We start from the raw sequence: 16322 nt of genomic DNA on the forward strand, positions 1-16322 counted from the left end.
ACACACACACACACACATATATCAGACAGACCAGGCTATCTATGCCAGATTTCTTAAGCCCAAAATAAAATCGTGACTACTATAAACCAACATTAAAAAATAACCTACTGCCTTAAATTTTCTAAAAGGCTATAATGACTTTCATCTTTACAACAAATTGAATAGAGAATCTCAACCTAATTATAGGAAACAAACTCCTACCAACAGTGTTAGACGATCCTAATTGTAAAGTAAGAGACCTTAGATTTAAGCATAATATCCAACCTAATTATATTCCAAACACATTAAATGGCTTAGCATTCTACAGGAAGGAAAATTCTTAGTTGACTTATTGCTTAAATTATGGGAAAACAATTCAGTTATAGGACATACTCTCACATTTAAAAGATCAGCTTTTCCATGTAATGGCCATGTAATTTGTATTAAGAAGTAGATTCCAGTTCCAGAGGGTGATCATGCACTTGAAATTGTGTTCTCATCTAACTCCACAAACATTTGAATTGATCTGACCTCAAGGGTTCACACCAAAGCTTTAGAAGGAAAGCCTTTATTTAGTTTAGGTTCCATTTTAAACTTTAACAAATTTTAACTTAACTTTTGGTCTTTATCTCTCTCGGGTATTATGATGTTCTTGTCCATCAATGAAGAATAGTTACGATAAAATACGGCACAAAACTTATTTCCACTGATGGAAAGGAGCAAACATATTTATGACCATGCCGTTCAATTTTAAGTACTTGAAAAGATATAACATTTGCAAATATTAAGCAATGCCAAAACCTCAGGTGTCTTTAGGTCTTCCAGCCCACTGAAGTTCCATTTTCCATTAAAATTCAAACTGAATGACTTATATTCATTCCATTGGGGAATCCAGGAACTTCGTAAGTGGCAGTGGGCTCTCCCTCTGTTTTCTTTAAGGATTTTCACTGAGTTAATATTTCTCTGATACTTTTGTTCTACATCCTCTGTCCAAAATGTAACAGTCATTCATAGAGTGTAACAGTTATTCCTAGGGTGATCATATCACTTATTGTTCAAACCAGGACACTTTTGAGGGCAAGAAGGTGGTGCTATTAATAATTACCCCCCAAGAAAATGAAATAACACTATCCTGAACAAACCTGTAAGATTAAGTCACCCATTTTACACAAAAAGGTATTTCCAGTTGGCTTTGACTCTTCTTCTTCTCTCTTCCTTACTCTCACTTCTCTTTCCAGAATCTTCTCACATTTTCTTTCACTATTCCTAATGTGCTTACGTTTCTCTCTTGTACTGCCAGGAGGTAGCTCAAGATTTTTCTTATTTTATTTTGCAGAACAACTCAGTTATTTCTCTCTAGCTATTATCCAGGCAATGCGGAGAGTACCTCATATTTCTCAGCCAAAATGTCCCAGAAAACATTTTTCTGAACTGGAAACCATATGCCCTCATGCTCATTCCTCTATGGTATAGAAGTCACTACAATCAGATTTAGCCTTTTTAAATAAATACATTTATATCCCTCCCCACTCTTCCTCTAATGTATAATTGTTGCTACCGAGCTTGGAACTCCTGGGATTCCTTTTACTGGATCTATGTACCCATCTCTCAGATTCTGCTACTAAAGTCTTTCTTCTGACATTCAGCCAATTGCCCTTTGAAACTAGGGTGATCTGGCCAATATGGAAAGCTGGAAGTTTCTAAGACCCACCCACCTCCCTCCAGCCAGCTTCTGTGAGCCAGTGATTGACTGGTATAAGTGTATAAAGCCCAGCTCTTTTGTGTCTAGAACTACAACCTTTGAGGTGTAATTTATGCTCCAGAGCTCCTCACCTAATTAGACTGAGTCTGTAACTTCACCTGAAATTACACTCTTCCTTCATTTTTCCTTGTGCAGAAGAAGGTAACACAACAAACCTGAGACGTCTATCCTTAGAAAGATTGCAAGGTTGGCCCATGGCAGATACTTGAATTTATAGAGGGTTTCCTAAATGATAAGAACTGCTCATAGTGCTTAAACTGTTCATACAAACAATGTGGTTAAGGTGAACATCTGCTTTCTTCTGAGAGTCTGAAATTTTGGTATGTAAAAGACACAGCATGCCTATATGACTGATCCCAAATAAAAAGCCTGGACTCCCAGACTCTAGCAGGCTTCCTTGGTAGATAACACTTCATATGTATTGTCACAATTCATTGGTGGAGATATTAAGCATGTCTTGTGTGACTCCACTAGAAGAGGACTCTTGGAAGCTTGTGGCTGGTTTCCTCCAGACTTCACCGCATGTGTCTCTTCCTTTTGCTGATTTTGCTGTGTATCTTTTGGCTGTGATAAATAATAACCACGAATATGACTATAGGCTGAGTCCTATAAGCAAGTCTCTGAGCCTGGGAGTGGCCTTGGAGACCACTGACATATTACCTCTTCTCTATTTTGCCTCTGTCAGTCTCTTTGTAATTTCTCTTGGGAGCAAGTCTTTAATAAATTGCATGCGTCCTAATATTCGACCTGACCTATGCTGCCAGGAGAACCTGTGAGTATTCTGAGTTAGCCAGGATATCAGTCTCAAGTATGAGCTTTGTAAGGAGCCCTAGTGGTGCAATGGTTAAGCACCCAGCTGCTAACCCAAAGGTAGGCAGGTGAACACACCCAGTGGCTCTATGGGAGAAAGATGTGGTGATCTGCTTCGGTAAAAGTGACAGCCTAAACAACCCTGTGGGGTAGTTCTCTGTCACATGGGGTCACCATGAGTTGGAATCGACTCGATGGCACACAACAACAACAACATGAGCTTTGTAATTTCTCTTCTTCTACTCCTAGAATGCTTGTCTCCCTACCATATACCCCTCACCATACAAACCTCTGTCCCCTCCAAACTGTGACTATTATATATGGAACCCTGGTGCCTCAGTGGTTAAGAGCTCGGCTGCTAACCAAAAGGTTGGCAGTTTAAAAGTTCAAATCCACCAGTCGCTGCTTAGAAACCATGGCAGTTCTACTCTGTCCTATAGGATCACTATGAGTTGGAATCAACTTGACGGCGACTTGATGGCAAAAACAATGTAGGTTTTTTAGTTTATACATATGTATATATACTTATGCATATATATATATAGAGAGAGAGAAATTATCGATTACTTATACAGTTTATAAATTGAGTACAAATTTTACTAACTCAACCCATCGCCATCAAGTTGATTCAGACTCATAGCGACCTATAGGACAGAGTAGAACTGCCCCATAGGGTTTACAAGGCTGTAGATCTTTACGGAAGCAGACTGCCACATCTTTCTCCTATAGAGCTGGCTGGTGGGTTCGAACCAACAACCTTTCAGTTAGCTGCTCAGTGTTTAACCACTGCACCATCAAGGCTCCCAATAAATTGTACTAAAGGCTTAAAATAAAATAGGTACTACCTTGCCCCATCTCTTCCCACACTAAGTCCTGTTCTCTAGAGGTAAAAACTTTTTTTTTTTTTTTGGTGTCTACTCCTACGTTTAGGAGCCCTGGTGGTGCAGTGGGTTAAGTGCTGGGCTGCGGACCAAAAGGTCAGCGACTCAAACCCACCAGCAGCTTCACGGGAGAAAGATGTGACAGACTGCTTCTGTAAAGATTACAGAAATCCTATGGGGACCATCTCCTTTGTCCTATAGGGTCGCTTGGAAATTCTATGGGGACCGTCTCCTTTGTCCTATAGGGTCGCTATGAGACAGAATTGACTCAATGGCAATGGGTTTGGGTTTGGGTTTTATTCTTATATTTACCTCAAGATATCTAGATGATGTGCCCTTGTTTTCCTCCTAATACAAACTACATGTGAAATCAAAGCATGACATAAACTACTTGAGAGAGAAATAGTACTCAAGTTTTCCCTTCTCTCTACTCATATATAGATACATATCTCATTTCAGAAAGAAGAAATTTGTAGTTAAAAGTTCAAAAAATTAAGCTGTCACATAAAAAGACAGTGCTCTGGATATTAAAGTCATATTTCTACCTGTTTTCCAAGTTTTTTGTTGTTGTTTGTTCATTTTTTTGTTTGTTTTCTTGGTACTTCTGAAGATACACAGAATTGTTTCCTAAAGAGGCAGAAAAACTTACTATAAAAGCTCTCCTCAATACTTATCTCAACACGTTCTTAACCACAGGCCTTCTTCAGTATTACCAGAACCAGCCAGTGTGCTGTGGTGCTGGGAATCTTTGGCTAAAGTTGGGTCTCAAGCTGAACCAAAACAATCTTTTCCTCCATTTTAGCAAAGTTTTTCTAAAACTTCAATGCACTTCAGAACCATCCAGGCACCTTCATAAAAATGTACATTTCTGGAACACCTCTCCATAGATGGCAATTCATTTGTTCTAAATATAAGACTCAGGAATCTACTTTTATATCACACATTTAAGGAGATGCTGATACTGGTGGATCCTGTACACTTTTTGCAAAATCAGACCTAGTATCTCACAAGGTCAATTAGAAAAAGATTTGCACATAATGAATACACACACACACACACACACACACACACACTTCTATAACCTAAATTCTTTCTGTGTGAATTACATGTGTGTATGTCTCTTCTTTTCACTTATATATGACCTATAAACATCTAATATTATTGATACAGTTCTGTTTGAAACATAAAGAATTTATTAGCAGAAGTTCTTAATAATCCAGCAGTTTTTAACCATGGTGACATGGTACAGTGGTGAATTATAGTCTGGTTTTAGGTGTGCATAAGACATTTGTTGCTAATGCTATTTAAAGAAAGTCCGTTATTTTTAATAAATAAATTAGAGAAATTTCAGGGTTATCCATATAATTATGCCATTCTTAATTATTTGAAAAAATTGATATGCTTTTCCCAGTGAAAAGAAAGGAAAGAATTGAGCCAGAGCCCTACCGCTTCAAGAGCAGCACAGTACATGCTAAGGACCATGGCCGATGATCTTCATTACTGTTGCTGTCGTTGTTTTTCTGCTGCCATTGAGTAGGCCACTGACTCATGGTGAGCCTGTGTTTTACAGAGTAGAACTGCTCCATACTACCGTACTATTAATATCTTTGTAATGATAAATTTTTGTAGTGATGTAAAAAAAAAAAAAATACAGTTGCCATTGAGTCAATTATGACTAATGGCTATCCCATGTGTATCAGAGTAGAACTGTGCTCTACAGGGTTTTCAATGTCTGATTCTTTGGAATTTGATCATGAAGCTTTCTTCCAGGCGCCTCTGGGTGTACTCGAACCTCCAACCTTTCAGTTAGCAGTCAAGTGCTTTAACTGTGTGCATTGCCCAGGGACTTCAACGGAAAGATATTTGTTTGATTGTATAAAAGTCAATCACATACGAAAGTGAGTCATGGTTATGTATGTTTAGTTAACTTTCACTAACATGGAGAAATTATAAGGTAGCACAGAAGTGCAGGCATTGCGAAACTGCTGAGGTTCTCTGCTTTACAATATAATAACAGAAAACAAAAGAACAAAACTGAGTTTTTAAAATTCCCACAGAAATGGATCAATGTTTTGACATCTGAAATAAAGCTCTTGGTAATGAAACATGGATGGCATCATTTATTTATTTTTTCCACAGAGGGGAGGGCAACTGGAAACAATATTTGGTTTACAGTCCCCCACTTCCTTCAGTAATCAATAAGACAGTAGCTGTCTTTTCCTTCACTTGCAGCCTATTAACCTTGCTTTATTTTGCCTCTAACTAACCAATTTGGGAAACAAAATATTCTGGACTTGTCAAATTTGCATTTAAAAAAAAAATACACAGATGTCACAAAAATGAAAACAGGACAGATTTTGAGTGCCTCGTAGCTACAACATCCTCTAGGGTCTCTCCTCCCCAGCCCCTTCCCACCAGCCCCTCCCCACTGCCCCCTCTCCACACACCTTTTGATTAGTTCCTGCATTTGTGCTCAGAGAGCTGGACTTGCTTTTCAAAGATATTTAAACGTGAGCAATATCTTTTTCTATTACACATAAAATGTTTACCTCTTTCTGGGGAGTCTAATTGTCTTCTGAGCTCCCCTTAGTCTTGCAATTCTGTTACACCCCAATGTCTGTCAGAGAAGCTCATAGCTCCCTCCCATGCACCCTCACAACCCTTCCCCAACCCAGCTCTTTAGAAGACAACGGGAAAAATATACAACAACATTAACCAATCCTATTGATCTCTGGGCCCTTGGACAAGAACATTTCAGGAAAACAAATAGAGATTTTTAAGTGCTTTGAGGTCATTAACAGAGTTGTGAAATTTGTGAGGAATGCGGGAAGAAAAAAAGTCTTTTTATTATTTGCTAGACTCACCAGCTCTAACTCTTCACTTCCCTAGTTGAACTTGAACTTAATTATAAAACAAAATCTATAGCTACAGCCCAGTCCTAGAGGCAGAGTCTGTACAACTAATCAACTTTAATTCTCTAGACCCAATTTAATTACAAAACAACATTTGGTGCAGCTGCTAAACACTTACCAGGTGATAATACTGGAGACGTATTTATAGGTCTCCGGCTTTTGCTCTGATCCTATCAGCACGATTATGTTTCAGTTATATATAAATTTAAGCAGTCTCTAGGATTTGTAGTAATAAAGACTTTTCCTGATATTATACATACTCCCCTGTACTTGAGCCAGTTAAAGTACTTGAGTTGTACTATAGCTAATTAATGTCAGGTGGTAAAATTTAATTAGGAAAGACATTCCCAATAAAGGACGCTAATAACAAAACAGAATATCTGTCACATTCTTCTTTTAATTCATTCTGTCTTTGAAATGGACAAAGTGAAGCCAGCTTATAATTTTGTTGTGAGTTATCAATTTTTTTTTTTTTAGATGATAACATATGTTATTTTCCAAAACACCTAAATATACCTAACTCTTTCCTCAGCTTGTTCTTTAGTGCATCACAAAGACAATTTAGGGGGTAATTACTTGTGTTATAAAGTATTTCTTACTTAAAAATATTAAAATTAATCACTGACGTTTTAAAAATATACTCACTTCACACAAACATCCAGGAGGATTACTGCACAAAGTAAGGTGGCCCTGATTTTTCATTCAATGCCACTGAGGCAGAAACTCCATGCATGACTGATTTTTCAATTTAACTTTTGCCTCACTCAGATATACTTTCTACAATTCACAGGATTCTAGTTCCTTACTATGTGTATAAAAGGACGAGAAAAATTATCTGAATTAAGAAAAAAAAATCAAGAAGCAGTATAAATGAGGAGTTACCAATAATGCTAAAATAAATATGACCCTGACTGTTACTACACTAATTCAGAAAAAAAAAAAAAAGAGTGCCATCTAATACAAATTAGGATTTGATGTGGTAGGAAAAGAGAAACAGAATGGGTTTCCTTTGTTTTCTTTTTCCTGGGTGCCTATCCCTAAGTCTTATTTTCTCCTTCTTCTCTTTCTACTTAGAGTAGAACTGGGAAAAGCTAGAAAGAGGATGTATCATAACTGATTATATCCACATAGAAAAAAAGTGGAATATATGAAATCCATCCTAAAAGGTATGAGCAATAATCCCTTCATCACCTACCAACCTCATGTGCTGGCTCAGATTGTACCGAATTCTGTCCTGGTTGGAAACCTTGGACAGAGGACAGAAGACGACACTATGTGTTCCAAAGTCGAAGGCTAATATCTGAGTAATAGCAGTGTCTGTCATTCTCCCACTCCAGAGAGTATCTTTCTCTACTGCACAGTGACTGAGTCACAGGAGGAAACAATACTGCTTGCTGTAAGAAAATAGGATGGAGGGAATTATGATGGCTGGCAGATGTTTCAGTGCCCCTAAGGGGTAGCAGAATGTTTCCGCATATGCTGTAAACTGCATAAACTGTCAAACCATGGGACCCTGGGGCTTGCTTCTTATGCTGCTCTGATGTGCAGAGTCATAGGATTTGAGAGTTAGAATGAACCTGAGAAAGGATCTTATCCAGAAGTTTTAAACTATGTCTGGGGGAGTCCTGTGGTTCCTAAGTGTGACTCTGAGCTTTTTGAGGGGCATGGAGTTCTCCCCAAAATGGGAGTGGTATTCTTGGGAAATGTGTAAAAATCCTATGTTAGGGGTAACATCAGAATATTTTAAAGACAGACTACTTTAACAAAATTCCGTTGTAAAAGTCCAGTGTAAAATCCTGTGGTTCAGGAAAAGAACCATATGAAAAACTACCATCCAAGTAGCTCAATGACCTTCCTAGACGACAGGCCTCAGGAGAGCAGTAGAAGGCTGACCAAGGAAGTTCAGACTATGTTAGGTCTCTTGGCATAGTAGCCTGGAAGTTAAATTATATCATAAGACACAATATTAGAGAAGAAAAATAAAAGACTTCTAGGGTCATGTCTACAACCCTTATAACTCCTCTGTATTTCCACATTATTTTCTAGGCAAATAACAAATATCACTTGAGGAAATGTTATCTTTATGTTGTTGTTTTTAAATTTGACATTCTTTCCCTGATGATGATTTATTATTTTACATTACCTGTTTTCAATTTAAAAAATACCCTGTGACTGTTCATGAATCCCCTCTACTGCCACCATTAAAAAAAGAAAGAACTCTTTTCTGATAAACACACTCAACAAACTAATATAAGGGAGCTTCCTCAACGTGAAAACCAGCATATACGAAAAAAATCCCACATTCAATGCCCATGGAAGCAGCAGTCATGCGATCAAACGATGTATTTTATTGCATTGGGCAAAGCTGTTGCAAAAGACCTCTTTAAAGTGTTAAAAAGCAAAGATGTCACTTTGAGGACTAAGGTGTGCCTGACCCAAGGCATAGTGTTTTCAATCGCCTCAGTGCATGTGAAACCTGGAAAATTAATAAGGAAGACTGAAGAAGAATTAACACCTTTGAATTATTGTGTTGGTGAAGAATATTAAATATACCATGGACTGCCAGAAGAATGAACATCTATCTGTCTTGGAAGAAGTACAGCCAGAATGATCATTAGAAGCAAGGAGGGTGAGACTTTGTCTCACTTACTTTGGACATGTTATCAGGAGGGACCAGTCCCTGGAGAACGACATCATGCTTGGTAAAGTAGACGGGTAGCGAAAAACAGTAAGATCCTTGATGAGATGGATTGATACAGAGGCTGCAACAATGGGTTCAAGCATGATTGTGAGGATGGCACAGGACTGGGCAGTGTTTCATTCTGTTGTACATAGGGTCGCTACGAGTTGGAACTGACTCAATGGCACCTAACAACAATACAACATTCCATATTGTACTGGAAGTTCTATCCAGAGCAATTAGGCGAGAAAAAGAAATAGAAAGCATCTAAATTGGAAAATAAGAAGGAAAACTACCTCTATTGGCAGATGACTTGATCTTATATGAAGAATATCCTAAGGATCCACACTCACACACACACCTGTTAGATCCAATAAACAAATTTAGCAAAGTTTCAGAATAAAAGATCAACACTCAAAAATCAATTGTATTTCTATATACTAGCAACGAACAATCCAAAATGGAAATAAAGAAAATAATTCCATTTACAATAACAATAAAATATTTAGGAGTAAATTTAACCAAGGAGGTGGAAGACTTCTACACTGAGAACTACAAAACATTGCTGAAATAAATTAAAGAAGACCTAAATAAATGGATTGGAACACTTAATATTGTTAAGATGAAATACTCCCCAAAGTTATCTACAGATTCATTGCAATACCTATAAAATCCCAATAGCCTTTTTTGATGAAATGGAAAAGCTGATCCTAAAATTCACATAGAATTGCAAGGGACCCTGAGTAGCCAAAACAACCTTGAAAAAGAAGAATAAAATTTGAGGACTCACACTTCCCGGTTTCAAAACTCACTACAATGTTACGTAACAGTGCAATACTGGCATAAGGATAAAGATACACATCAATGGAATAGAACTGAAAGTCCAGAAATAAACTCATATATCAATGGTGAATTGCTTTCTGAAAGGATACCGAGGCCATTCAACGAGGAAAGAAGAGTTATTTTTCAAAATGGTGGTGGGACAATTGGATCTGTACATGTAAAAGAATGAAGGTGGATCCTTAACTCACACCATATACAAAATTAACTCAAAATGGATGAAAGACCTTAATGTAAGAACCAAAATTATAAAACTCTGAGAAGAAAACCATAGGGGCAAATCATCGTGACCTTAGCTTTGGCAACAGTTTCTCAAATATAACACCAAAAGTTCAAGCGATAAAATAAATAAATAAATTAGACTTTCTCAAAATTACAAACTTCTGTGCATCAAACGATACCATAAAGAAAGTGAAAAGACAACCTATATAATGGGAGAAAATATTTGCAGATCATGTATCTGGTAAGGGTCTAGTATTTAGAACATATAAAGAACTCTTACAACTCAACAACAAAAAGACAACCCAATTTACAAAGAGGTAAAGGACTTGAACTGATATTTCTCCAAAGAAAATACATAAATGGCCAACAAGCATATGAAAAGATGCTCAGCATCATCAGTCATTAGGGAACTATAAATCAAAACAGCAAGGAGATACCACTTCACACACACTAAGATGGCTATATTAAAAACAAAACAAAAAAACAAAGCATAAAGTAACAAATGCTGACAAGATGTAGGGGAGAAAGCAGAACCCTCACACACTGATAGTGGGAATGTAAAATGGTACAGCTGCTATGGGAAACATTCTGGTGGTTCCTCAACAAGTGAATCATAGAATTATATATTATGTGACCCAGTAATTCCACTCCTAGGCATATGCCCACTAGAAGTGAAAACAGGTACTCAAACAAATATTATGTACATGTTCATAGTAGCACTAACATAATAGCCAAAGGATGGCAAAAAACAAAACAAAACGAAACAGATGTCCATCAACGGATGAATGGATAAACAAAACGTGGTATAGTCATACAATGGAATATTATTCAGCCATAAAAAGGAATAAAGTACTCATATATATTATAACATGGATGAACCCTGAAAATACTATGCTAAGCCACATATTGTATGATTCCATTTATATGAAATATCCAGAATAGGCAAATCCATGGAAATAAAAAGCAGATTAGTAGCTGCCAGAAATTGGAGAAGGGGTAATACTGCTTAATGGCTGTGGAGTTTGGAAAGTTCTAAAATCAGAGAGTGATGATAGTTACACAACATTATGAATGTGATTAATGCCACTGAATTGTACTTTAAAATGGTTACAGTGGTAAATGTTACGTGTACTTAAAAATATTTAAAAAGTAATTTAAAAATACTTCATTAATAATTTTTATATTGATTTCATGTTAATATTTTAGATATATTAAGCTAAATAAAATATAGGATTACAAAAAAAAAAAAGAAGGGAGGGCGAAAGGAAGGCAGGAAGAGAATTAAGTAGGTATTTTTAAGTTCATAAATTGAACCAGTTATGATGAAAGAATACACAAGGTTTTAACTTAAGGTAAAAGCATATCTCCAGGGTTAAACAGATATTCCTAAAAAACGTGATAGATATATATCTGTCTCACCGTCACTGTCGATGCACACGACCTCTTGAACTTGAGTGCCTGGACCACACCCCTTTCCGTTATCTGGTTCACAGTCTCCCAGCCTCACTGCTTTCCAGTCATAGCAGGATGGCTCTTCACAGGGGATGGCTTCCAGTAAGTGAGGACAGTTTCCTGTCCCCCCAGAGCCTCCGGTAGGTTCATTGGTAATGCGCCGCTTCCTCAGTTTGAAACCTGAAATATTGGCGAAAGAAATTATTTTTTGTTACCATCAGGGGTTGGGTATTTCAGAAAGCTGAACAAAACCCCTGAGTGAAAGCTTAGTGAAGTTAGAAGTGATGTCTGTTTTGAATCACTCGTATATCCCCATTGTCTAGCTTAATGTGAACTCTCATTAATTATTTATTAAATTAATAAATGAATGAGCTGAAGGGAAAGGGGGGGGGGCTTTTGATTTTAGCTTGTTACACTAAAGAGAAAGCAAGAAATGTCATATAGCCCATCTCTCTCTTAGGGTCTGGTGGGGAGAGGAAAGAGGTAGCTAGAGAGATACTTTGGTTGATTTGGAAGATCTAGAGTTATAGAATATTCAAAGAAACAATGAAATCCCACGCTACTCAGAAATATTCATGAGCAGACATAATTCTCATTTTGATACCTTATTTTGAATTCTTCAGCACTGTCACAATTAAATTTGGAAAAGGAACCTCTGAGAATTCAGTATGGTCCCAGAGAAAATGTCTCTTTGAGCCTCAAGTGATTTTTAGCCTCTGGAAATTTGAATTAGGAACATAAACCATCTGGGCTCTACTGTGGATTATTCAAAGGCTTGTCCTAAGTGTTGTCCTTCTTGACAATGTATTACAAAATTCATAAAGTCTATTTATTGCTATGTGAACATCTGAGAATCACTAGAAGACTGTTCTTTTAAACAAAATAGAAAATGCTTTCAATTCCTAATCATGTGAAAATTAGCTCATCAAGCCAAATACATAGTAAACCATTGCATTTATTCTACTCCTTTTAGACAATTTGCATTATAAAAGCAATAGAGGTTTTGTTGTTGTTGTTTTTACCTTCAAAGTAATGAGTACTGTTTATTGAATACTTGCTATGGGCCAGGAACGAACTTAAATGTCTTAAGCTTATTATCTTATTTAATGTGCAGAAAAATCTGGCTGGCAAATGTTATTACATCCCACACAGCTAAGGGGACAAAGATTTAAATAAATCAGTAAGGGAAAGAGTAGGTTTTCTAATCCAGGTCAGCCTGACACCACAGCTCATCTTAACCACTGCACTACACTGTCTCGGAGGTTCTCCATCTGTTATCTAAATCAACAAGCATCTTGCCTATGTCCTTCAGTTGTATTCTTGTAATACCATCACCAGAACAGGTTTATTTATCTTTACAATCAGTACTCTTTAGCCATTCTGGAAAATATCACAAATGAACAATCAAGAAACACAGGGCAGCATTTTCAAAATAATTAATGGTTTTGACTCAGTTGATGGGGGTTTCAAGATTATTATGTCAACAAACATACCTTTTTTGCCTTGCTGATCATTACAGTTTTCATAGGTACAAGGTCCCCAAGCTGACCAAGGTGAAACCTCACATTCGATTGGACAGGGGATATGGCACAGCTGTGTAGTATTAGGGACTGGACCAGTGCATAATTTCAGGTCTACTGGTTTTGAGGCTGTTTGGAGAAAAATACAGAGATTCTTTAGAAATTATACAAAAAGAAATCATCATGATAAATAATATGATTTTTTTCTGATATGCTGTGAGTGAGAAGGAAAATGCTTAAAGAAGTATCACCAAAACATTGTTCCAATGTTTCTCAGCTTCATCCTGAGAAGAGAAGGAGAAATAACAGGAAAAAAGGAAGTAGTATGGCATAGTCAAAGAACGCTGGATTAGAAGTCTTGCAAATTGAGTTTATCAGTTTCACTTTTTGGTTATTCTTTAAAAGTAGAATCTGCTGTAGAGGACTGATCCCAGTAAGAGGGGGCCCATAGCTTTACTTTATATGGAGAAAAACTGAGAAGCTTCAGGCAGAGCAATTTCTCTAACCTGTTGGCTCACAGTTACAGAGAAGCAACAGGTAGATATGATGAAAGAAGAGCTCATGCCACCAAAGGGGGCCGCTCTCTCCTCCTCCACTTGCAAGACGCACTCGACTACCTTCCAGAACTTTTTACAACATACATTATCTACATATGTGACCCAAGCCTCAGAATTGCTATGGGGACTAATTTATAATTATCCATGACTTTTGATAAATTGACAATGAACTATGGATAAATGTTAGTCGCCCTTGCTTCACTTCTTTTCTATCTTGATACCTAAAGTTTGGCTCTTTTGTACAGTACACATATTTGCAGATAATGGCAGACAATGTCAAGTTTTGCTCACAATTTGGGTTACCAATGTCTGAAGATGATATTTGAAACCATATATTCAGCGGAAGAGAATCAAGATTACCTGTATATTTCAAACATTTAACAGCTATAGCTACTTTGTTGTAAAAAAATTAGAAGTAAATGTCTTGGATTGACATTTCCTTTAATAAAACCAGTTCCTGTTTCCCTACGATAATTTACAGTGCCCACAATTACAGAATAAAGAACTGAGACAATGGAAGCGTCAGATAGTTCTCATTTTCCTTATGGGATTCCCTGTTGCTGTCGAGTTGATTCCAGCTCCTAACGACCCTATAGGACAGAGTAGAACTGCCTCACAGGGTTTCCAAGGAGTGGCTCGTGGATTCGAACTGCTCACCTTTTGAATAGCAGCCAAATGTTTAACCACTGTGCTACCAGGGCTCCAGATGTGAAGGCACTATCAAATTCCAGTTGCATATAGAAGCTCAGAGAGAAATTAAAATAGTTTGAGCTATATTATCCTAATTTTATAATAGTAGTACTGCATATGTCTGTTTGTAGCTTAAACTCTAAAGTAAACATAGGCCTTGTGCAACCCTCAAGTTCTGGATAAGGAAGTCCGTGTACATACACACAGAAACACACACTCATATTAATTATATTAATGGCTGCTCTTACTGCTACAGTTTGTTGGTTCTGAAAAATATTCTGCAGATTTTATTTTTCCTTTTTATTTTTAGGACTGCTTATTCTATCTTCCCACCCCCGCACCCCAATACCACCACACACACACACACACACACACAATGCAGTGAGAATAAATAACTGGCCACCTCTAACTTGGCTAGTATATAGCACAGTGAACTTTCTCACTCAAGTTTATCAGGATTGTTGCTAATGTGCATCATCACATCAGCCAAAGCCAAAAATGATTAATTCTGTTGCTTTCTAATAGTGCAAGTACTTGGCACACTAATGACAGAAAATATAGAAATAAATGTTTCACATTCTCTAAATATAAGAAATAACTTGGCATCAATGACAAATATTTCACATAAAAATGAATTTTTAAAATCCTTAGATGCAGAAGAGTCTATAGTATCTGGGAAAATCCCTTTAAACAACAAATTAACGTAAATAATTATTTTCCCCTTGGGATCTACCATTCAGACTACTATTTAAATTAGCAGCTGTGTTTATACTTACCTGAAAATTCTCCATTTTTTTCTTTCAATTGACTAAAAGTATCTTTAAACTTTAGTGTTATTATATTGTTTTGGAAATAATGGTTCCTGTAAAAGAGAAGTCTCCTGGGCATGCAATTGTGAGGAATATTGGAGCCTGGAAAAATTAATATTATATACAAGGTTGAAAACTTTAGGAGCGAAACAAGGTTTTATCAAGGAAACCAGTTAAAGCACTGTGCTTCTAATTCCTGACCTTTTTGTTGTTGTTGTTGTAGGTTTAATTTTGGCTTTCAGCATATTTTGAATGAACCAAGTAAAACAATCAGTACATAATCTTCTTGAACTACTAAAAGTAAATTGAAATAGAGGCTAAGGAAAGTACTCCTGAAGCAAAATACTCTTGAGGGCTGCTTAGGTGTATCACTAAGCCAACCAAGTCAACACTGAGATAATTCTTGACAATGACCTCTATTTTATAGATGTCTTTTTATATATCTAAAGACCTCTCATTAATCAAGGAAACAGAGGTAGAAAGCCTATGTATCTATTTGTGTATAATTTTATTTCTTTGGTGATTTTAATTATAAGTTTTCCTGTAAATAGTGAATATATTAATTAATGTAAATCACAGATACTAGCTGAGTTCCTCCAAAACTGTAAGTCAACAATAGTATGATTCAATGAGTGAAGTAAAGGACAGATTCAGGAGACCTTCCTGGGTTCTAGTTTAAATCTGTCAGTTCTGAAATACATCCTGAAGATTTAATTAAGATATTCTGGGATACAACTCCTATAGTTCTTTATTACATAACACAATGTTTACAGCTGAGCTCATTCTCAAATATTGATAATTGAATTTTCTGCAATGGCCCAGTCATTACTCTTCTATAATTTCACTACTTAAAAATTTTGTTCAATCAGTACTAGCTCCAATGAAATTTATTTAAAAAAAAAGCCTTGGTGTTGATAACTTGAAAAAAAGAGACATTTTATTGTTCTAGATATGACTTAAAGGGTATTCAGCTAAATGTACATTCCATGCTTCATGAGGTCACCAAAGAATGTCCAGATTTTTCTGGAGTTATAAAAAATAGTAAATAAGACAGGCACTTTTTTTTGTAGTCCTGTAATATTTTTGTATGTTTAGAGCATCACATAAAAATGAGAAAAAAATTCATTATAGAAAATAAACTTAAGACTTCTGTTTTTAGCAAGGTGGCTAATGAGATATCCTGAAAATACACCCATTGTATAACTTCT

At 36.6% G+C, this 16322-nt stretch overlaps 1 protein-coding gene across 1 annotated transcript in view; it reads right to left on the reverse strand.

Annotated features, from left to right (window-relative positions):
- The window catches only part of THSD7A (thrombospondin type 1 domain containing 7A), a 277288-nt gene that overhangs the window by 152439 nt on the left and 108527 nt on the right, over positions 1-16322 (reverse strand). The window contains exons 5-6 of the mRNA XM_004389354.1: positions 13032-13187; positions 11506-11718 (exon numbers count right to left, since the gene is read on the reverse strand). Of these exons, the coding sequence (XP_004389411.1) occupies positions 11506-11718; positions 13032-13187 (369 nt within the window). The remainder of the gene's footprint in view (positions 1-11505; positions 11719-13031; positions 13188-16322) is intronic.

This window comes from Trichechus manatus, unplaced genomic scaffold (assembly GCF_000243295.1).
Source record: "Trichechus manatus latirostris isolate Lorelei unplaced genomic scaffold, TriManLat1.0 scaffold00242, whole genome shotgun sequence".
In the NCBI taxonomy this organism is placed as follows: domain Eukaryota; kingdom Metazoa; phylum Chordata; class Mammalia; order Sirenia; family Trichechidae; genus Trichechus; species Trichechus manatus.